A 22,280-nucleotide genomic window follows, 5' to 3' on the forward strand; every position below is an offset into this window, starting at 1 on the left:
TATGTTAAGGGCTGTTATGAAGAGGACAGTGATCAGTTGTTCTCCATGTCCACTGAAGGTGGGACAAGAAGTAATGGGCTCAATGTACAACAAGGGAGATTTAGGAAACACTTCCTAATTCTAAGTTCTGGAATGGGCTTTTGAGGGAGGCTGTGGAATCCCTGTCACCGAAGGTTTTTAAGAACAAGTTGGCCAAACACCTGATTCTGCCTCAGCCAAAGGGCCAGCCTTGATGACTTGTCGAGATCTCGTCCAGCCCTACATTGATCTGATTCTATGACACATTGTTAAAAATGCCAGTTTACACCACAGCCAGTGGAACTGCACCAGTGTTAAACCAGCCGTGAGAGGATTGCTTAGCATTGTCACTGTAGACAAAGCCCCATTTGTTTTGATGGTAATTGGGAGCCCTTGGTATCTTGCAGGAGGCACTCGGCTTGCCACAAGCCTAGGCTCTCAGAAACTAAACCTTAAACTGTGTCAGACTTAATTGCTAATAAAAGAAACTAGTATGTCAAGGCATCTGGGGAGAGAACAAAGCATTGTTAATGACTCTATGTGCAGAAGACACAGAAACACATGCATAGATAATCTGATGGTAAATATTTTAGGGTGCTATTTTCTTTATTATATTCTGTGTCTGAATTAACAACCATATGGCAATATAATTGGCAATGAAACAACTGGATTATCCTTTAGCATTGAATTATATTTGTCAATTCAGACTTTGTCTCTTCTTTTCTTTTGCACTGGAATTCTCCAAACCAGAACCCTTACTCAGAGTAGTTGCTCTTAATCCAGGCACTCTCTCTCCTTCATTGTAAGGTCCTCTGGGGAGGTGCCTTTGGCTGGGCATAACTAGAAATAAATAAATGAAGGATAATTGTGCATAAGCATTTGCAGGGTTGGACCCTAATCTCTCCATCTAATGAGAAACCCCAATCCCATTTGTCTCACATGGAGTCCTTATTCTGATCCTTTCCACATCATTATAATTATTTGTATGAGTTTGGATTTTGTGCATTCCTTAGCATGAATCTCACTACTGATCACGTATGGGGGCATCCTATATGTGAGAGCATGGTGTTATAAACACATGAAGCCAGGCCACGTTTTCTAATGATTCTAGGTCTTTATTCTTAAAATGGCATGAGTAAGATGATAATTTGGCCTAGTGGGACAGTTCGCTTGAGTAAGGCAAGCAGGATTTAGCTGCTGAGAAAATTGCACTTCTATAGTCCACCTCAGAAATTCCAGCTGCCGTTAACAATTGCTCTGTTATGTCACTTTGTTAATGTGAAATGTTCTGCAGTATGTGAAATATAAACAACAAATGCACTCTGTCCTGTCCCTTAGATGCAGCTCAGGCCCATTGAACTTGTTGGCAGGCAGTAAAGTTTGAATAAAAATATTTTGATCTCCGTATGTTTGTCATTTGCTTTTCATGGGATGCTAAGGATGGCTGCTGGTATTAACACTGTTTGGAAGCAAAGGCACTGGTGACTGTAGTTCACTGGATTCTGCTAAATGTACTGAGCGTGATAATGGTTAATTATATAGAGAATGAAGGATGGTGAGCGGTGACTCATGAGGCTGGACACCTGTTGTGGGGTTCTGCAGAGTCTCCAGAACCAAGAGATGGAATTTGAAACATACCTGTGTCTTTTGGTACAACATCTAGATAGGATGGGTCTTATGTATCATATATAGTGTTGGGGGAGAGGGAGAGGTGTCTTATCTTCCCTTCTGCCTGGTTATATTTAGCCATGTGGGGAGGATTAGACTTTATATCTGAGTTTATATCTGTGGGTTGTAATTTTAATGTTTCTAAAGGACTCCAAGAGAAGGATAGGGGATCTTTCAGGCAGTGGTCCTGCTATTGGATCAGAAATTCACAGGGCTGAGATTGCTGCCATGTATTAGCCCTTTGTTCAGTAGGTGGTCAGGTGTTTCATAGATTGTGTGTATCAGAGTGCTTGATGCACATCTGGTATGTTTTATATGGGATAAAAAGTGGCTTCCATTCGAGTAATGAGATATTGCACGAGAAGCCAGAAGGAGGTGCTTTCCAGGAGGCAAGTCCACTTTTAGTTGTCTTCAGTGTGAAAGTGCAGTTATGATTTTACTCACATTTAAAAATGTGAGAGGAGAGTAATGATTCATTTTTTACTGGGGCTTTCTGTGTATAAGTGCTCAGATATTACAGTGATGAGGGCTATGAAAGTACCTAAATGGATGGATAGATAAATGCATAGCTAGTGTGTACAGGAGAAATGGTTCCTGTGTTCAATTTCTATGTTTTATGTATTGTGCTCTCTAATGTACACCCCCCTTCAGTATGCAGGTGTGTGTCACTATGTGTCTCACAAAATAGTCTCCTGTACTTGCTCTGCTAACACACCTCTGTGTATTAGATGACAGGACTGAATCCAATAGATACAATTTTCTCTTGAGTGTATCGCCCGCCCCCCTTATAACACGTGCCATCCTTTGAGATGAGCAGCAGAAGAGCAGAATACTGATTAGATGTAAATTACATGGCAGAGACTCGTTACTTGCCTCATTTTAAATTCCAAGATATGCAGCGTGAAAGTGATGGCAGAATATGGCCCTGAGGTTGGATGGAAACAACCTCGCAAGTGAGGAAACTGCTTGGTAAAGTCAGTCCTAATGCCAGTGGCTGTGGTAAGCAGTGAAAGCTTTTAGATCAAAGTTTTACCATGGCTGGTTGAAAAAGATAGTGCACATTCATCCTAGTATATATGAGCCTATCGCTGACTTTATAAATGTCTCCTAACTGGCTGCTTCTGTGAAATATACTCAGCATGCACATTTAAACCAGCTGATATTGTGGTCCTTGACAGGCAATATAAAATTCTTAGAGCATGGAGAGCTGGAATTCATGTATAGCTACAGTAATGCACTGTGGGACATAATGAAATGAACAGGAGTTAATACTCATGTTGGTTTTGTTGGCTACAATAGAAAATTCACAATTGATTGTAATTCTTTAGGGCAAGAGAATTAATTACTTTGAGATTTCAGACTGAATCTATTTTGTCATGTCATCTTCACGATAACCCCGTTTTGATTCTCTGGCAGCATGTGGGAAGTAACACTTTGCAGTACCTGGATGACACATCTGCCATGTAGCTTGAAGCAATTTTCAACTGATTGTGTCTGATGGTGTTTGTAGAACATTTTGGAACCAGATCAACTTGCTGTAGATTAAAAACAGTTGCTGTGTCTGTGCCTGGATCTATAGTTCTAGTGACAGACTCTCTAAACTCACTGTAATTTAGACTAACAGTGACAGCTCCCGCTTTCAGCAAAACTCACTTGATTCTGGGTAAGATCAGATGAAATGAGCATTTGGCAATGCCCAATAACTAACAGTACTTAAAAATAATTCCATAAAAACAGAATACTTTAAACAGACATCCCGGCTCATCACGGTAGAATTCTGACAGTAAGGGCCCAAATACACAATTCTTACTTGTGTAGATTGGTGTGAGTGGCACTACTTGCATAGACTCCCTGGATTCAAATCTGCCCTTGGGAACACATTCTCACAACTCCCGTGAAAAAGTGAATGTGTTTGTTATGTGTGGTATGTAGGATGCTACCTTTAAACATTTAGAAATTGAATGTAAAGAGTAATTTATTGATATCTGACATTTTGTTCTGGTCTGTAGTGTTTTTTAGGTTAAGATAGAGTGCCCGTTATGTTCATTTATGTCAATAAAGTGCTTGGAAGTCAATATATCTGTCTGGAACCAGAGGACTGAAGTCTTCTGTCACTGTAGAAAACTGTACTGCAGCTGGAAGTATTTTAGTACAGTCTCTCTCCTCTTGGAAGAAAATATTTGTTGTTAATATAGAAATGGTCCATTTAGGAATTCCTCATTGTCCCTTAAGTAGCGAGGAACCGGGATGAAACTGAATAAGCTGTGTCGAACTCAAAATGAGGTCCAGAAATGAACAAGTATGTACAAAGTTCTAGGAAAAGGGGTGTCAGACAGAATTGGTGTATTTGATTGTTAAGGAGCAATTAAAAACAGTACTCATGAATATACATCCGTCTTGTTTATTAATTATTAGAAATATACACCTGGTGAAGAAATATGGTGAAACGAATAAGTAAAATCTAATTTGCCAATCTAAAATCAGTGACCCTTGTAATTTCTCTCCTGTTTTCTCTGTTTTCCCTTTTCTTGTTCTCTTTGTCCCTTTCTCTCTCTGACCTTTTGTTTTTCTTCCTTTCTTGTCTTTTTCTTACTAAAAGGAATATTCCTCTCCATGTTCTGTCTCCCTTTCATCCCCCCACCTGTCTGTTCCTTTCCCTCTTTTCCCCACTTGTACCCCTCAACGTTGGTTCTGTATAAACCTTGCGGGCTGTCAAGTGACTGTTGTGTGTTACTTGTTCCTCCTGGCAGGCAACTCACAAACCTCCATGCAGGGTAGACCACTGGTAAGCTCACAGAGGTTAGGGGCTGATGTAGACAAGGTGCAATCTCCATCCAATTCTGCAGTACTATCCAGTGGCGAAGAAATCTGTTATTATACAACAGGAAACGAGGATTCACTTCTCCCACCTAGACACCCCAAAGAAAAAACGCTGCATCCAGACATCCCTGTGTGTTTAAAAATAGTAATCACCCATTTCAGTTCCTGCAGATGGCCCAGTCTGACCCTCTGAAATGAACCTGGAATATAAATCTCCCAGTAAGCAAATTTTTAGAGAATCGTTCTTAGACCGAGTGTGATGACCCGATCCCTCATGGAATAGAAAGATTCACATTTTATCACTAGATGTGGTGTCAGCTTGTTTCTGAACCCAGGGCTAAATAGTCCAGGGCCAGCACTTGCGCATAGACAGCTCCTTTTGTGTTGCAATCCTTCGTCTCATCTACCTGAGCTGTTTTAAATGTGAATATTCTGTACTGCTCCGTCACAGTTAATACTTTTCGTGAATAGCAGTGACAGCATATTACTGTCTCATCTGATACCAGTGAGACCTTGACATGCCATCTTCCAAGAACCTCAAAATAAGAATGTCTAGTGTATTCGTACTGAGTTTGGCCTCATTGGGAGCTTTATGGGAGTTCCATGATTCTGTTCTTAGAAGCCTATTCTCCTTGCCATGGTATCAGAGAGGATTTCTTCAGTAACTCCCAGGAGTGCTAATGGAAGAGAGAAAACCAACTCTGCATCTACACACAGGAGTTGCATTGGTTTAACTAAGGTTGGATACTGCGCTGATTGAGCTTAAACGTCTTTGACTTTGCGTGTAGACACTGTTATGCTGGTTTGAACATGGCTTACATCTGTGTAGCATATACACCTCTACCCCGATATAACACTGTCCTCGGGAGTCAAAAAATCTTACCACGTTATAGGTGAATCCGCGTTATATCGAACTTGCTTTGATCCACCGGCGCATGCATCCCCCCGCCCCCGGAGCACTGCTTTACTGCATTATATCTGAATTCATGTTATATCGGGGTAGAAGTGAATCTGTTAAAAAATACAATGGGGCAAGCTACACCAATATAAGCTCAGTTTAAACCCGTGGAAGTGTGTCCACACACAAAGCTGAAGTGGTTTAAGCTTACTTGGTACAACATCACACCTTTAGCTAAACCAGCGTAACTTTCTGTGTGTGGAGCAGACCTCGGTGAGATTTCATGAAAATGCATATACTTGCAATACTGTAAAACTTTATTACACAGTTCCACATTAGGCTGTCCTCTGAACTCTCTACTTCTTAATATTGTCCTGCCTTTAAAAATGCTTTATAGTTCTGGTGCTACTTAAAGGTATGTCTGCACTGCACTTGGAGAGGTGATAGCATGTAGACATACTCCCAAGCTAGCTTTAATCTAGTCAATGCAGTACCAATTGCAGCCAAGACCCAGTGTCGTGGGCTTGAGCGCAGGCTGCACAAGCCCACCCAAGATCCTGGGGACTTGGGCAGCTAACCTGTGCTGAAGTCCATGACGCTTCACTGCTGTTGGTGCTCCCTCTAGCTAGACTAAAGCTAGCTCGGGTGTGTCTGTACCTGCTGCAATCACACCTCCAACTGCTGTGTAGACAAACTTTAGGTCTCTGACCTCATCTCTTTCTATGGTATTGCCCCTCTTGTTCCCTTTGTTCTCTTTCAACCCTTTTACTTGGACACCAGTTACTGCACACCAGGAAACATCCATCAGCTCCCTCAAAGCGACTTTTAAAAACTACTTATTTCATGAAGCTTTCCAGTCATTCTGTTTGTTTTTACTTTGCATTGTTCTTACTCATGCCTTTAGACATAAATTTTCAAGGGAGGGACTTATTTCTTGGCACCCTTTGTCTATTGCGTAGCCCTTTGCTCACTTACTGTGCTATATAAATCATATTTTAAACTTGTCCAGAGGACAGTGGCTTTTGGACACTTCTGTTTTCATTTGACTCATCTTACTTTTCCTGCCATATGACATGTAACCTGTCTCTGATGTAAATTAACCCTATGGTAAGTACTCATAATCCTGTTATATCACCAATATAAATCATTAGCTACATTAAAGATCAAAAAACCAAATAGGAGATGAATGAAAACCTGTAGGCTAAGATTTGGGCTTGAATTTTTAAAAATTCTATCTCAGTTACAGTACCATAACATGGGGAAATATTTTTTTTGGTTATGTCAGGCTGAGAAAAGAAAGGTTATTGGAGTTCAAAGGTAATAATAAAAAAAACCCTTAGTCTTACCAAAATAATATATGTTAACAACATGTTTTAATACTTCGTGAACTTCTATTTTTGGTAACTAGAATGTTCCAAGCCACAGCTAGAGCTCTAACAAGAAAGTGTCCTTGGATCAGTAGAATGAAAGTAGTGGTATTATTTGTATAATATTGTAAAATTAGAAGTACTGACAAACGTGTGACTATACGTGTGTGTGTACATGGTTAATTTGGCTGGTTTCTTTTTGGGAATGAAGAATATTTTGTGTCCACGAACTCTGACATGCAATATATGTATAGTAAAGAGAGTCTGAAAATCAGCACCCACTTTCTGGGTTAGAGAAGTTATTCTGTACTAGAGAAGAGTTGTTGTATGTTGCTATAACTTTTGCAGGAAATAAACACAAGTTGTATCACTAGAGGTTGATGTTGGATTAAAATTGAATCACTCCAAAATTAAATTTTTCTTGACATCCCTAATTTCAGAAGGTAACTACTTGCAGAGTAATACAATTTTCATTATTTTCATGAAGTAATTGAGATCTGCGAATAGTAAATAATCGGTAATAAATTCAGCAATTTGTCCAGGAGGTGGCAGCAATGTAAAGTACATGTAAACTACAACTGACTGAAAAAGAAATGCAAGAGTGCTCTAAATTCTGTGTTTGTAGGCACTAAGGTTAATTTTAAATGTATTGTTGTTTTTACAGTCTTTTTAATTATTGAGTAGCTAGGAAGATTGAGTACAGAATTTCAATCAAAGTTCATGCCAAATGCTTATGTCTAGTATGCGACTGAAAACAATATCTGTTGGTGGTTGCTCAGTATTCTCACTGGTGGTAGTAAGCAATGAACTTAACAGGTCACTAGTATCTGTCTTTTAATCTTATTCCCACAAATGTGTGGGCTGTAGATTTTTACGAGCCGTTCCTGGGAATAAGTTGCCATAATGAAAAATTCTTATGAATGCATGACAGTATTTAACACAAACCAGTAGAGGGCAGCAGTGTATCGAGCAGTGATCTAATCTGCTTGCAAGTAGTTTCATGTCTACAGCTTTAAATAAATAGCATTTTATGAGCGATAGATGCCACAAAAATATATGCTGCATGTATATTTATACTAGAGCAATGTCTCTGTAGTTTGGAGGCTGCTTGGCTGCTGTGGAGAGCGAACACTTGCACACAGACTGTCAAGATGTTTCCGCACTTCCAAAAAATGATGAACACGATACATTAATATAAGAGTTTTGAGGAACCACATGAAGTCAAAGTTTCATCCAGAGGTCAACAAAATGTCTAAACTCATAAAATTATGTAAGGAATCCAGGCTCTGACACAACCTTAACAAAGTCATTTGAAATCATTTGACAGTAAAATTCCCTGTAAGTTCCTAGCCTAAAGCACGGAGAATCCTTTGCTTTCTAACAGTCTTCTTTCAGACATTCCAGATTTTAAAATGCGAAGTACAAGCTTGGTCTTGATGCAGCCTGATGGCCTCCTAAAGGCAATTTGAGAGCTGACGGAGATCCCGGAAGCTGAAAAGGCTTCCATCAAGAACTTGACATTGAATGTATCATGTCATACAGATGGTAACTCAGAGGAGTGAGAGCTGCCATTTACAGCACTGATAACAACAACTGCAGAGATCAATGGGATTTTAAGATTACTCTAATATGACTGGCACCTAGCAATTTAGCTCACATTGTTTGTGACAGGGTGTCACTCTGGCACTTGTCTGAGATGAATGATGGAGTTTATAAAGCATGTAGCTTCCTCTTTTGGGGAAATAAAAAAACATATGTATCAATGCAGAGAATTAGGAGTCAGCTGTAAAAGAATGTCTAAAAAAATGTTTTGCTAAGCATGTTAAAGTCATAGTCTGGCAACGATCAATAAGAAAATAAAATCTCCTTCTCGATCAGTAAATGAGGATGAGCCCTGTGCAAAACTCCAGTTACTGAACATCATTTGTAAGCATTTACACTTTGAATCTCCCTGTTGTGGTAGCATGGTGCCATCTTAGCTTTGTGGTTTTCTTCAGGTTAGTCAATATACGTTTGCTATGTGCAGTTACCGGGAGAAAAAAGCTGAGCCTCAAGAACTACTGCAACTTGATGGATACACAGTGGACTACACTGACCCACAGCCAGGTATGAGGAAAGGTGACAGGTTTTTGCTAAGAGATAAAGCTTGTCACATTTATGAAACTGCAAAATATAGCTGCAAATCAGATCCTTTTTTTTCTGCCTTTGTAGCTAAGCTGTGACTGGTTGTCTTATACATATGTTTGTGTTTATACTGATTGTTATCTATTCAAAGCTTGAAAACCACACAGCCTCTAAGTTGATTTGGGGAAACCAGCTGAAGATGAAATATTATCAAATGTCTTTCTTAATGGCACAGAGGCTGGCATTTTCACAGGAACCTGAGCGGGTTAGGTACTCCCAGTAAAACCGATAAGAACTAAGTTTTTAACTGAGCAAGTCTCCTTTGAAAATCCCAGCCTAAGCCTTCAAGTTATTCTCCACTGACTGACACACACGCACACCCCTCCTATGCCAACCAATGTACCTGTTTTCATCATAAAAAACAATACTTACAAGACTAGAGTATCATTTTCACTGATCCGGCTTTTCCAGGGCCTTTCTTGTACCTGTTTAGATACACAATAGTCCACTTCCTGATCACTTTTCTCATCCTGAGTAGCACCACACCTTACCGATTTCAATGGGACCACTCGTCAAGGACAGTGCTACTCAGCATCGTGATCTGGTTCTTTGCGATGAGTTGTGGCACTGCATTCCAAGCTGAGCAGATGGGATATGCTACTTTGGGCTGTTGGGAGCTCAGCTGTTCTCCAAAGATGACCTGCTCAGCTTTGTGAAGAACTAGGAAGGACCACTCCACTCTGAAATCATGGCCACAGCAGTGTCAGTGGTAAAACTCCCATTGGCTTCAGTGGGGCTGAGATTGTACAGATCAAGGTTACTGTAGACAGAGGAATGCATTTGTTTGTCCCTCTTAAATGGGCTTCAGCAAGTATCTGGAAAACAGCTGCTAAGTATCTGATTCTGTTACTCCAGGTTTACACTGTTGTAACTGAGGTCAGAATCTGGCCCCAAATCAGGGAGCGAGAAAGAAACAAACATGCACCCTCTGGAAAAGAGAAATACATGAAGCCCTGTCCCCACCCCAAGTCTCGTTTCAAAGATGAGAATTGGTCAGGGGTTGTATTAAGGGCACGGCAGTTAGCCGGAGTTTTTGCTTGAAAAAGGACTACAGCACCAGGCCCAAACACCTGGGGTCAAGAGAAGGGCTGGTAAATGTTACATATAACTGACATCTAGCTTCTGTAAAAACAACCTAATGCTCCCTTAGACTGTTAAGATCAAACCGTTTGAAAAGTTTCTTAAACCTTTTGACACACGTGCTCCCAACAACACCAATGCAACTTGTTGACTCTAAAGTCAATCAAGTTATACTGAAGTAACTGAGAGCAGCTGATACACACACATTGATACAGCTATCCAATGTGTCACCTAGGGAGGTGGTGGATTTTCCATCACTGACAGTCTTTACATCAAAATTGGATGTTACTTTTTAAAAGGAATATTTTGGCTCAGTGGGCTGAAAGCAGGAATCACTCGGTGAAATTCTACACCCTGTATTATGCAGGATGATCAGTTCTGCTGCTAAGCTCTGTGAATCTCTGTTACTACGTTAAAATGTTTTGTTTTTTCTCCTGCCAGGTTTGGAGGGTGGCAGAACATTTTTCAATGCAGTGAAAGAAGGAGACACAGTGATTTTCGCAAGCGATGATGAACAGGACCGTATCCTGTGGGTTCAAGCCATGTACCGGGCCACTGGCCAGTCCCACAAACCTGTGCCACCAACCCAAGTTCAAAAGCTTAATGCTAAGGGAGGAAATGTTCCCCAGCTAGATGCCCCAATCTCTCAATTTTGTAAGTAAATAAAGTTCTCCTAGACAGCAGAAGTCTCTGATGGAAAGAGTTTCTGCACTGATGTGAATAAATATTAAGACACAAAATTCCAACTTTTTGAAATATTTCTTTGTGATTTCTAAGCTGCTTTACATCAGTGAATTCATAACCAGTTAACCTTGTGTTTTACCCATAATCAAATCCAAGAAACAAAATATGAGAGGAAGTTGTAAAATGAGTATCTTAAAGTGCAATACGCGATACTTTTACAGAGGAATGCTTTTCCCATCCACAAGAAGAAAGTTGCAGGTCCAGATCAGCGAACTTGATTTGCACCAGAGATCAGGTGCCTAGAGGTGCAAGTGCACAGATTACACCCACAATTCAATTGAACATTCAAAAACATAGGTACAATTGTGAAGGTGCAAAACCCCCACAAAAGGAGGCTCCCTGTTGAAAACTTAAACTATGAGAACGTATGTGGTATTTTTATTAGGTTGCTTTTACAGATCAGGTAGATGGAAATTTTCATCTTATAACTCTTCACACACAGTGTGTTTGTTCATACTTCACTTTATTTTATATTTAACATGATTCTTTTTGTCTTGTCAATATGACCTGATTTTAAACTAAACAAAAAATCCATTATTTAAACAATCATAAGAAGCAAACACAAGTAAAAAAGGATGAATGAGGTGCGCATTTTTTTCTGAACATATCTTAGTACCACCTTTCATAGCTTTTAATTGTGGACGTGTATCTCCCTTTAACTTCAACAAGAATGATGCATGTGCATCAAGAAGAGACTGAAACCATTAGGTAAAATAAAGAGAAGACCATAAATTCCTTAAGAAAATCTTCTAATTAAATCAACTTTACATTTAAAATTGAAGAGCAATTAAAATAGTATCTACAGAACTGTAATTGTTTTGAATATTTTGACATGATCAAGGAATTTAGAACTATATTTTCCATATAAGCTGAAATCTACTTAGGGTTAACATAATTTGGGCTTTTTTAAGAAAATCAGAATTTAATATACTAGTCCCAGGATTTATAAGAACTATATTTCCTGTCCCCATAGAATACAATTGTGGGACATGTAGGACATATGGATTGTCGGACCTTTTTTACTGTGCTTCACGTCCTTGCATATTTTGGACTCTGTTCTGCACTGCATAGCTTGTGTCCCCTTATAGCATCAATGAGTACATAGCATGATACAGCTTGGTCAATGCATATTAAGTGTTTTCCCTTCTGTGGTCCTGCTTCTGACCTTACAGAATCAAAATTCCCATTGACCTATGGGGTCATTGACTTAACTAAGGACTGAAGATTGGACCCTACAATGGCTTGGGGCAATGAAAGAGAGTGTAGATAACTGTCTAAAAGGAGCATCTTACATGTTGGGAGATTTAACCCATCTGTCTTGTGCTTATTCAATAGACCTGTCTGGGACATGGTGATCTTGGTGCAGTCACAAGGATCATATTTTCACCCACACAAATTCTTTGTCAAAAGGTTCTTCAAAATCTTGTCCTCCTTGCATCCGTTTGTGGGGCAAAACTTTTTTGGTCAGTAGCCATTTTCGTAAGTATCGTAAGTGAGCAGACAGGAAGAGGGGTGGAGCACGGAGCTAAGTGTGGCTCCCTTATGCTAGGGCTGGTTCAGTGCCAGCTGTGGCATATTTTAGGGCAACCTCAGAGCTACTGCAAAGTAGGTTAGCTGGTAGCAGCCTGTAAGGGGCTGCTATCGACTGGCATCACTCTGGACACAGCCCTTCTCTTGCCAACATAACCCTATATCAGACCTGGCTTAAGAGCTGACTATGCCAACTGCTAGAGTAACACAAAGGGGCCATAGTTTGGGGAGGGCGACTGGCCCACATGTTTGCAGGTCCCCGTTCTCAGACACCTTTATCCTTAACAAATATACACTAATCAAAGGTGTTTGCAGTAGGCCTTTCCCACAATCTTGCAGGAACTGAAGACAGAGGGTATCAAGGGGTGTAACTAAGAGCCACACTCTGCCCATGGTCAGGGCCCGCATCCTGTCCTGTGTGACCTCAGCATACGCAACCAAGGGGCTGAGTAAGCAGTACTCTACCCATTTTACTTACAGATAAACTGAGATAGAGAGGGTCAACAATTTGCCTGTGAGTGAGTGGCAGGGTCAGGAACAGAACACAGGAGTCCTAGCTTCTTCTAACCATTACACAACCCTCCATCAAAGACTTGAGGCATACCCCTTCATTCTCCCATGCTCTGTATATTCCTGTATACTATCCATACATAAAGAAACTCCACAAGTTTGAACTTGCGCTTTCCTTCTCATTCTTCCACTGAGGGTGGGTTCTCTCCTCCCTCCTCCCAACTAAAGCCAGGATCTTAGACCCCTAAACTCATCCTCTGTAATCAATCAGAGTAAAGAGCCATCCATGCAGAGCCCTCTGTTCTTCTCAGGTCCTTGTTCCATCCTCACTAGCCTAAAATCTGAAGCCTTTGGCCTCTACGCTACCACCAAGACTCGTTGGCAGAATGGTTTCCACACAACTTTTGCTGTCGTTGGAGCCCCTTACTGCTAAAGTTGCTAAAATAAAATTCTTCAAGAGGATAATTCCAAAGTGCAGAGTCAGGAACCCAGACAAACTCCTGCATATTTCTTCCACAGCATCTAGATGAACGGATACTCCTACACAAGCAACTAGGGGAAAGCGGAAAACATGCCAGAGCCCAGATTCATCCACGCATTTCAGCTGCTCTCTGCCGATGGCAGCAGTAAGGAGCTAGGACCAGTAGCTTATATTTTTATGCCTGTATATTAGTATATGTTCTGTGGACAGAATACCGCGCTCATTTAAAAGATCATTGGATAGTAAAATACATCAGCTTAAGTCATAAAAAGCAGAAGTCAGTCCTTCATCCACACATGATATTTACAGTCAAGTGTTTTGGTTATAGATAGAGATCTGGATTAACTCTTTTAACTTATAACAAATCAAGTATTGCATTTTAAAAGGGGTTTTGGTTTGCTGGGGTGGGTTGTTCTGTTTGTTGTGTTGCCTGCAGAAAGGTAAGGACTACTGTTAAGCACTTTTTTCTTGTGCATTTAACTATATACCTTGCAGATCTTATTTTTTCTTGCTTATTATAGTGTAAAGTTCTTGGCAAACGAAGCACTTGCAAGAAAGTAAATGTTAAAGCAGTGTCTCTATAAGTTGTTTCGTTATTGCTTTCATGGGCAGAGTAAGCTGCTTAAAGATGATAGAACTGTTTTCTGTTATACACATGCGCGCACACACAAATCCAACACTCCAGTCTTGTTATGTAGCTGTCTGTTAAACAGAAACTTGAGAACAACACATTTTGCAGTGGGGAAACTTGGGAGTAATACTGAATTAATTTGGTTCCCACATAATTTGACTTAGCAAATAAAAACTTTATGCATTACTCAACTTATCTTCTAACTGGCAAGCAACACTTGACTTTGAAATAAACAAACAGCTCTAAGCAAGCGTGGAGTGTATTTTTTGTGCAATTTAAATATTGGAAAAAAATAGATCCTGCTATTCATTAATTTGTGTATGACTACAATCCCTTTTACGTGGGTGAAACAGGACCTGTTAGACTGAGAATTTCTGCTTTTTTATTGTTTTGCTACAATTTAAAAGGAAAAAATACACTAACACAAAGCTATACTTTTTCTCTAATATTTGCATTTATAAGCGAAAAATCCCAAAGCCATGTTTGTTTACTGTTGAAATGATGTACAGTACTGTAGTTAATAATGCTGCCAGGATATATTACACTCTTTGGCAATATATTAAGCTTCATAAAAGTGGTCACTTGTATGGGAGCACCAATCTTTGTCCATTCTGTGTCAGTAGTACATTAAACCAAAAAAAAATCATGCTCAGCTTTCATTTTTTGAAAAAAAAATTCTTTTAAATGTTAAAGATTGGTCAGTAATTGTTTTACATACCACTTGTGATTATACTTCATTTTTAATGTGTGTTTATATTTAATGGCTGTTAATCACATCATAGAGCAGGAGTTGGCTGTTCTGAGAATTGTATTTGTTTGTTCCACCATAATAAATGGCTAGGTTTACTGAGCTTCATAAGAAATTTTCAGCTGTAAGTGGTGTTGTTGTTTTGGGGGATTTTTTTTAAGTTTTCTTTTTCATTCTTTGCTTGAACCCAAGTACTTTAGCGCTAGGTTAGGGTTCCTGTCTGCTTTCCTGAGCCTTGTTGCTAGTCTTTATGTTATTCTGGTTTGTTCCTTCTTACCCTGCTAACTTCTAGCTGGACTCAAGGGTAAGTGCTTCCCTGTAGTTAGCACAGCTCAGATAATCAGACTAGATTATCTGACATATGCAATGTGCTTATTTTTCACTTAAATCTTTCTCATGTTTAGATTTTGTAGTAAAACTTTCCATGTTATTTTCCTGAATTTAGGTTTGAAATGTAAGTTTCCATACTGAAATTAGGATGCATGTGATGTTTGCATAATTGCCTTCTCTCCCTGGCTTTCACATTGGCATCAAGTGATCCTCTTAGTAAAGCCAATCATTAACATTTCCTATTTTTCATTCCAAGATGTAAATATGAACATCACAATAAATCTGTAAATAATACCTTTTTTTTTGTTTGTTTCATGGAATTTACATCTAGTTGACTGCTTAATGCCTGAAAACAGATCATTTTGCACTCTCTCATTTTTTTCCGTTCCAATTATTAGCATGGTGTAATGCACCAGCAGTGTGGGGGTAATCATGGACACCTCAAAGAATAGAAAGGTAGGGTAGTAAACTTGAAGAGGCCTAACTGAGCAAGACAAGGTGTAGTTCAGAGAAACAAAACTCAAAACAGAAAGACATTCCTTGCCCATGCAAGCATGAGGCTTCATGGTTTGACAGTTTTTGATCATGTAAAATCCATAGTGGGTTATTCTGAAAGCAAACTGTAGCTCTTGGTTTACTGTATATATTTCCAGACAGGAAAGAGAATCCACTCTGTGTTAAAATAGTTTAGTCACAGTGGGGACTCTTCCTAATCCCCAAAACAAATATATGTGAATGTTTAGCATGTGGTCTCCAATGTCATTCTTATATCAAAGAAATGCTTTTTAAAATATAATCATTTAAGAAAATTGCTATAAGAGCTTTTTATCCTCTCTTTGTTATTGTCCCGTAAAGATACCTATTTAAACAGAAAGATAATAGTTTAAACTTGTGGAATAAAAATTTTTTCCTCAGTTATTTGTTCAGTCTTAAATAAAATATACACTGTACTAATTCTTTATTCATTTTTAAAATGCTGTTCCTCAAACACATGGTGAGTGCATACTTTACTTAAGAGGGAGTAGAAGCTGTTGGTCATGAGAGCTGGCAAATATGTATTTGGAGTATTTTGAATGCAATTATGAGAAGGAGCAGGTGGTATCTACCCTCCTGAGCATTAAACAATACTCCTTTTTTTTTTTTTTTTTTTTTTTTTTTTTTTGCATAAATGTACCCAGAGGTTGCAGGCAGAATTTCTTTACCCCTTCTTAGCAGATATTACTTTTTCTTTTCTTTTTATCTTTTAAAATTTTTTGGATGTCTGATGAGGATTCTGATCCAACTTTGCCATACAATGTTGACTTCGTAAAAATTAAGGATTTCAACACTTTTTAAAGAAAGAATGATTGAATTTTCATCTGATGTGCTTTAATTGCTTTATTATATATATATATATATATATAAATATATATATATATATATATATATATATAAAAATCCCATGAGAACACTATGTCTTCTTGTATTGTCAACTTGCAGATGCTACATATCAGGAATGCAGTATTAAATTATTAATTCGCTTCTCACATAACTTTCATGAATTTAAAATAGACTATAAATCGCTTTTTTGTGCTTTAAAAAGCATGAATGACTTATTTAAAAAAGTATATTTCCTCATCATTAAATTCAAAGTATTTTTAAAAAATAGTTAAAAAACCCATATTTTATCCTGGAATTAACTTTTCTCTAAAATCTAATTTTTACTTATTCTGTGGTTTTATCACATATAAACTGTAATTCACTTAACTACTGAACCTTGAATAACTTAGATTTAATTTCAAGATATAGTCCAATTAATAATTTACATAAAGTGATTTACTCACTATTAAATCTTTAAAATGAAGTTGTAAAATATGTTTTCATATTCAGTGGAGGAAAAAGTAAAACCAAATAAGAAAAAGCGTGACAGAATATTCTCATTATTTAAAACAACCGTAACAATACTAAAACTGAGCTCTTGTAACTTTGGGTATGTAGGTAACTTCATTCACCTGAGTAGTCCCATTGCTCTCGATGGATTAGGTGAGTAAAGCTACATGCATAAGTGTTTGCAGAGAGGGACATAATCGTGGTAAAATATGAAATATTAATTGGATTGACTTTTGATCAGTGGCAACATTATATCGTACATAAAGAGGAAGGGACACAAATATCATTGCCAGCAATTCAGTAAGAAACAACAATATAGTGCTTGAAGTCCTATTTAATTTAATTGTTTGTTTGTATGACTAGAATACTAGCAGCGTGAGCTAGTGTTTTCAGTTCTACAGACTTAAGCAAATCTCAGTTCCTAGGCACTTTCTTTTGGTGTTTTGTTTACAAGTAGTCATTCTGAGAGTCTCTGTAAGTTCTGCTTAATCTATGAGACTATGAAGAAATTTAGCTATTCCTCAAAGCATGCAGTCAGCTGTGTGGCACAACACAATGAGCAGGGAGTTCGCCTACAGTTCTGCTTGCCCTCTCTCCCACTGTTGTGCATAGCTGAAGAAGAGTTAAGTTACTGAAAAACTTAGCCTTGTAGTCTGACCATGCCAATAAAGACTCTTCTAGAAATATCTGTAAATGAATAGCTGCCATCAATCATTGTCATTCCTTTATTTCATGTCTCCTGATGAGGTTGACTAGTGTCATTGTTTGTTACCGTCCAAGCCACATCTTCATTCTTGTAATGTCAAGCAGATATGACAAGTACATATTTTCCAGATGAGTAGGATACAAAGTCACCTTTTAATTTACAGTTTTATAAACAAATGTGTTGTAAAATTTACTGGCTGTTTAGTTGCCCTTGGTACTCAAACAAAGTCACTCATTACTGAAAATAAATAATTTGGAGTTGGAAATTCTTACAATAAAATGGCTACCCATAGCCTTTTATAACAAGAATTCTTTTATGGAGCTTGTCCCCAGTTGTGAACTGCAGCAGTCTTAAGAAAATCTGCCTAAATTCTTACTGTAGCAAAAGACACCGGGCGGGGGGGAGAAACAAAAATACAAATAGCAAGAAAGGAATGTTTGACCTTTTTGTCTGTTGCTTTTAATTGACTGTGGTAAATAACAGAAGGACTGCCCTAATAGAACAGAGTGGTGGAGCATTTTTTTTCTTCCTTTTTTTTTTTAATATCTATGTCTTACTGACATTGACAGATTTTTAAGACTGTGACTTCAAACATATATACGAAATATGTGTTTGACAGAGAATCACAGTGCGCATAGCTAAGGCAGACAAGATAGATATTCCAGTTTTTTAATGCTACAAGTGGAATAAAATAAAATTGCAATAAGAGAACTGTATTAAAAAGGGCAATCATGTAAATTTCAAAGCTTAGCGTAAAAGGCTATAGCATATAGTGTTCAAGAAAGAAGGTTAATAGAGTTCGTGATGCCGGTATAACTTTACTCACAGTCTAAGATGTAAAACAACTTTTTTTGGCCAGTAGCATAATTTTGTCTTGGGGCCTTAAATAAAGAAGTGCCAACTAACTTGGCAAAGCACCTTGGAAAGGGATTGTAAATTACAGAAACAGCACATAGCACTCTCTTTTTCTTTGTATTTAATTATCATTGTTATGAGAACAGATTAGAGTGATAAGGCCAACAACTGATTTATTAAAAGAGTCTACAAATTATATGTACAGTTTGGGTCTGAGGTTGAGCCATTATTTTGTAATTTGCTTAAAGGCACGTTCAAGCGGTACAAATTGTTTATTTTGAAAGATGGCTGTTTTATATAAAAAATTATTACTTTACATGCAGATGTAGTTGTTACTTTAAAATCTTGAATGCCGGTCTGAGACGGTTGAGGCAATGTATTTCTGCTTTGCTTTTCCTAGGTAGGTAAATGTTTTTAGTATAATTGGCTTCTGAAATTCAGCTTTAGGAACAATTTAAAAAAAAATCAAGATACAAAAACAAAGTGCAGATTGAATGGTACATTTATTTTGTAATATAAAATAATTCAGTGAGCAAAGGCAAGCTTAGCGTAGGGTTGTAACTATTTTATCTACCGAGACATATCCTAAATGGTCCAGAGAATTTTGAGCAGCTAGACTAGTACAATATTTTTATTTAAGTTAAATATGTGTGTGCGTAACATATAATAGAATCATTTTCCAAAGACATCTCCAATTCAAATCCCATTTGATTTTCTTGAAAGACCTCCTCTTGAAAGCATAATTTCCTCATTTCTGAATTTAGATCCAAGATGATGGTTTGTGCGCACCTAATCCTGCAGTCTACCTACATAAAACAACTACTGGACTTGATGAGTGGTTTTGTGTAGATGACAGCTGCAGCATTGAGCCATGATGAGGACTGCTGTCGTGAAGTTTACATTCTGTGCCAGAAATGGTCACATTTTCAATAATTTTAATGAGCAGAACCCATGCAAATTGCCCTTCTTTGGAATACATCTTGGTCAGTCAAGCTCATAAAATACCATGTACGGTAACTGTCTCCTCATGTGGTCATTTTGAGCCAGTCAGATCTTTGGGGTGATAGAGAGGATTTCAACTGGGTACATACTTGGGAGCTGGGTAAGGCATTGCTTTGCAAAGACTAGTTAAAGTAAAAGTATTTTTGGGTTCAGTTTACCACAGTGCAGTGGACTTTGGCAAGAACCTACTGACCACTTAACTCTGTGGGCTGTGCCTAGGGGTCTGTATAGGTCCTCTGCTCTAGGGCGTAGATTGCTTGTAAACTTATATTTGATCAGAGAGGTCTCAAAAACCATAAGCAGATCCTTAGCTCCATGGAAGATGAGATTAACACCATCTGAGGATCTGCCCCATGTCCCTCTCATGAACAGAAATTGAAGGGTATCCCAGGTCAGTGTGAAAGGGAGAAAGTAGCGGTAATTTATAGTTACATATTTTCTAGCAGATCCGTTTAAAGAGGTTCAACAAAAAAAGAGGGAAACGGCCCTTAAAACTTCTAGCTGGGTTACTCAAGGCTAAGAAAGAATCCTCTTTTCTGAACAACAAGATTGACAGTGCACCCTGGCTCATAATTGAAAAGTAATAAAATATCTGAGCAGAACTGGCAAATTAAGGCCTCCAGCCAGTTTGTCAGCTTGCAGTCTACTCGAGGAAATTTGAGAGCAGCCGTCTATTAAAAAAAAAAGCCTTGATATATCTGTTAAAATTGTAAAGCTATTTTATGGGCACTAGATGTGGAATTGAAAACAGCAGATACACTACTAAAGGTTTTGTATTCATATTAATCAAATCGATCTTGGCCCAGAGGGACAGAAAGGATGGGGCATAATCTGTCAAAATAGATAGAAACCAGCCTATTGGTGTGTTGATAGTGCGCTACAATGAGAGACCCAAGGTTGGGGTGCACTTTAGATCCTCTGCCGTTGGCTGGTGGAGACTAAATGTGTCATGGAGGTGATGTGCTAATTCTCTATACTGGGGGAGCTGCCCCGCACCTCGGAGACAACACACACTAGCTAATCCGTAGGCAGCATCAACTCTAAATGGACTTGCTGTTTCACTCTCCATACTGGATGCATGGAGTCACAGGGAGGGAAAAAACAGTTGGGGGTCAGGTAATAGGCAGATAGATGGCAAATGAGAATTTTTATGTTGAACAAAATAGAAAAAGTTAGCCCCAGTACTGTAACATACATTCTAAACCACAGTACCTGTTCAGCAGATTTCTAATCAAAATGATTCCAAGCTCCTGCCGAATTAAGTATTGCTTTCAGTTAATTGAAATGTTACTTTATGAATCTATGTTGTCATTCTGACGGGCAATGCTATCAATATATTTAACTACAGAATACCAAGAAAAATGTAGAAAATGCCTCCTATAATAGATGGAATATCTATGGGTTTAGACATTCCCAAGACATCTTGTAAAATGACATCGTCTTTCATAGGTTAATTTTAAATATTTAATTAATCTTATATTTAACATAATACTTTGCTTCCATATAAGTCTTACTTCTGTTTTTTTTTAACTTGCATATTTTTGTGCCTTATTAGAAAGAGTTAGTTTGGTTTAGAAACAAATATAAATGCCAAAGTAGTAGCAAGAAACACTAAATTTTAATTTACTGTGGTTTTGTGCTCTTTCAGCCTCCGTAATTGTTTCAAGACCACACAGTTCCCCTACGAGTTGTAAACAGAGTGAGATTTAAACCCTGCTCCATTTGTGAGGGATTTGACAAGAACTCATGTAGCAGGAAACTTGAGTAAATGCAAAAAGAGAGTGAAAAGTGTCTTAATTTAGTCATTTTCCATAGAACAAAGCTACTGCCTAGGGATCCCTCCTTGGCCACACCTACACTGAATATTTTGTTTTGTTTCCACTGGTGAATTTAGTATAATTTTAGTTATATTTGTTGAGATTAATTAGTTAGCCCTTAGGAGTTTGTGCCGATAGACGTCACTCACATCAGAGAAGTGTGAAGATGTTGAGGCTATTAATTCACAAAAGATGGCAGCTCATAATCCTAGCAGAGTAAATCCTGTCTGTCTGTCGAAATGGCTAACTCAATCTGCACACTATCAGGCTACTTCTTCATGACAACAAACTACATCTCAATTTAACTTATCAGCAATGCTTAAATGAGCATCTTTTTATTTCATTGAGGTAGCATTTAAAAGCTGTTGTAACAAAATCTGAGATTGGGGGAGACAAATATTGGAATTTTGATGCAAAAAATTATAGCTGGTTTCACATCTAGAAAATCTAGTAAATTTAGAGAAATTGCTACAGACATAACTTTACTAGAATGGCAGAATCTATTATATGATTAATATCAAATAACTAAATAGGAGTTAATTTACTTTTACAAGCCAAAAATCTGTTAGCTTATTGTGTTTTGTAAGATACAGAATAAGTTATTGGGTTTGTGTTCTGTTTTAAAATACAGAATAAATGCACTATAAAGAGCAGTTGACAAGATGTTAATTCTAAAAGCTTTGGCCTGAATGCAATAAGATAGTCAAAACGTGATGCAAGTTGACAATGGGAGGTGAAGAATATATTTTGGGGAAAAAAAGTTAATGGCAATATAGGGGAAGGTCGTGCTTCATGGTGTATATTTTTCTCTCTCGTGTATATGTCAAATAGAATGTGCTGTATTTCTCTAAATTGTGTCTTTCTCTATATGTATAAATGAACAGATGCAGATAGAGCTCAAAAGCATGGCATGGATGAATTTATCTCTTCCAATCCCTGTAACTTTGACCACGCTTCACTCTTTGAGATGGTTCAGCGCCTCACTTTGGACCACAGACTTAATGATTCGTATTCTTGTCTGG

At 38.1% G+C, this 22,280-nt stretch overlaps 1 protein-coding gene across 10 annotated transcripts in view; it reads left to right on the plus strand.

Moving 5' to 3' along the window:
* The window catches only part of CADPS (calcium dependent secretion activator), a 377,508-nt gene that overhangs the window by 237,109 nt on the left and 118,119 nt on the right, over positions 1 to 22,280 (plus strand). For all 10 annotated transcript variants that reach the window (XM_075073179.1, XM_032781853.2, XM_032781855.2 and 7 more), the window contains exons 10-12: positions 8,769 to 8,877; positions 10,477 to 10,689; positions 22,143 to 22,279. In XM_075073179.1, the coding sequence (XP_074929280.1) occupies positions 8,769 to 8,877; positions 10,477 to 10,689; positions 22,143 to 22,279 (459 nt within the window). The remainder of the gene's footprint in view (positions 1 to 8,768; positions 8,878 to 10,476; positions 10,690 to 22,142; position 22,280) is intronic.

The sequence above is a fragment of the Chelonoidis abingdonii genome, chromosome 17 (assembly GCF_003597395.2).
Source record: "Chelonoidis abingdonii isolate Lonesome George chromosome 17, CheloAbing_2.0, whole genome shotgun sequence".
Lineage (NCBI taxonomy): Eukaryota > Metazoa > Chordata > Testudines > Testudinidae > Chelonoidis > Chelonoidis abingdonii.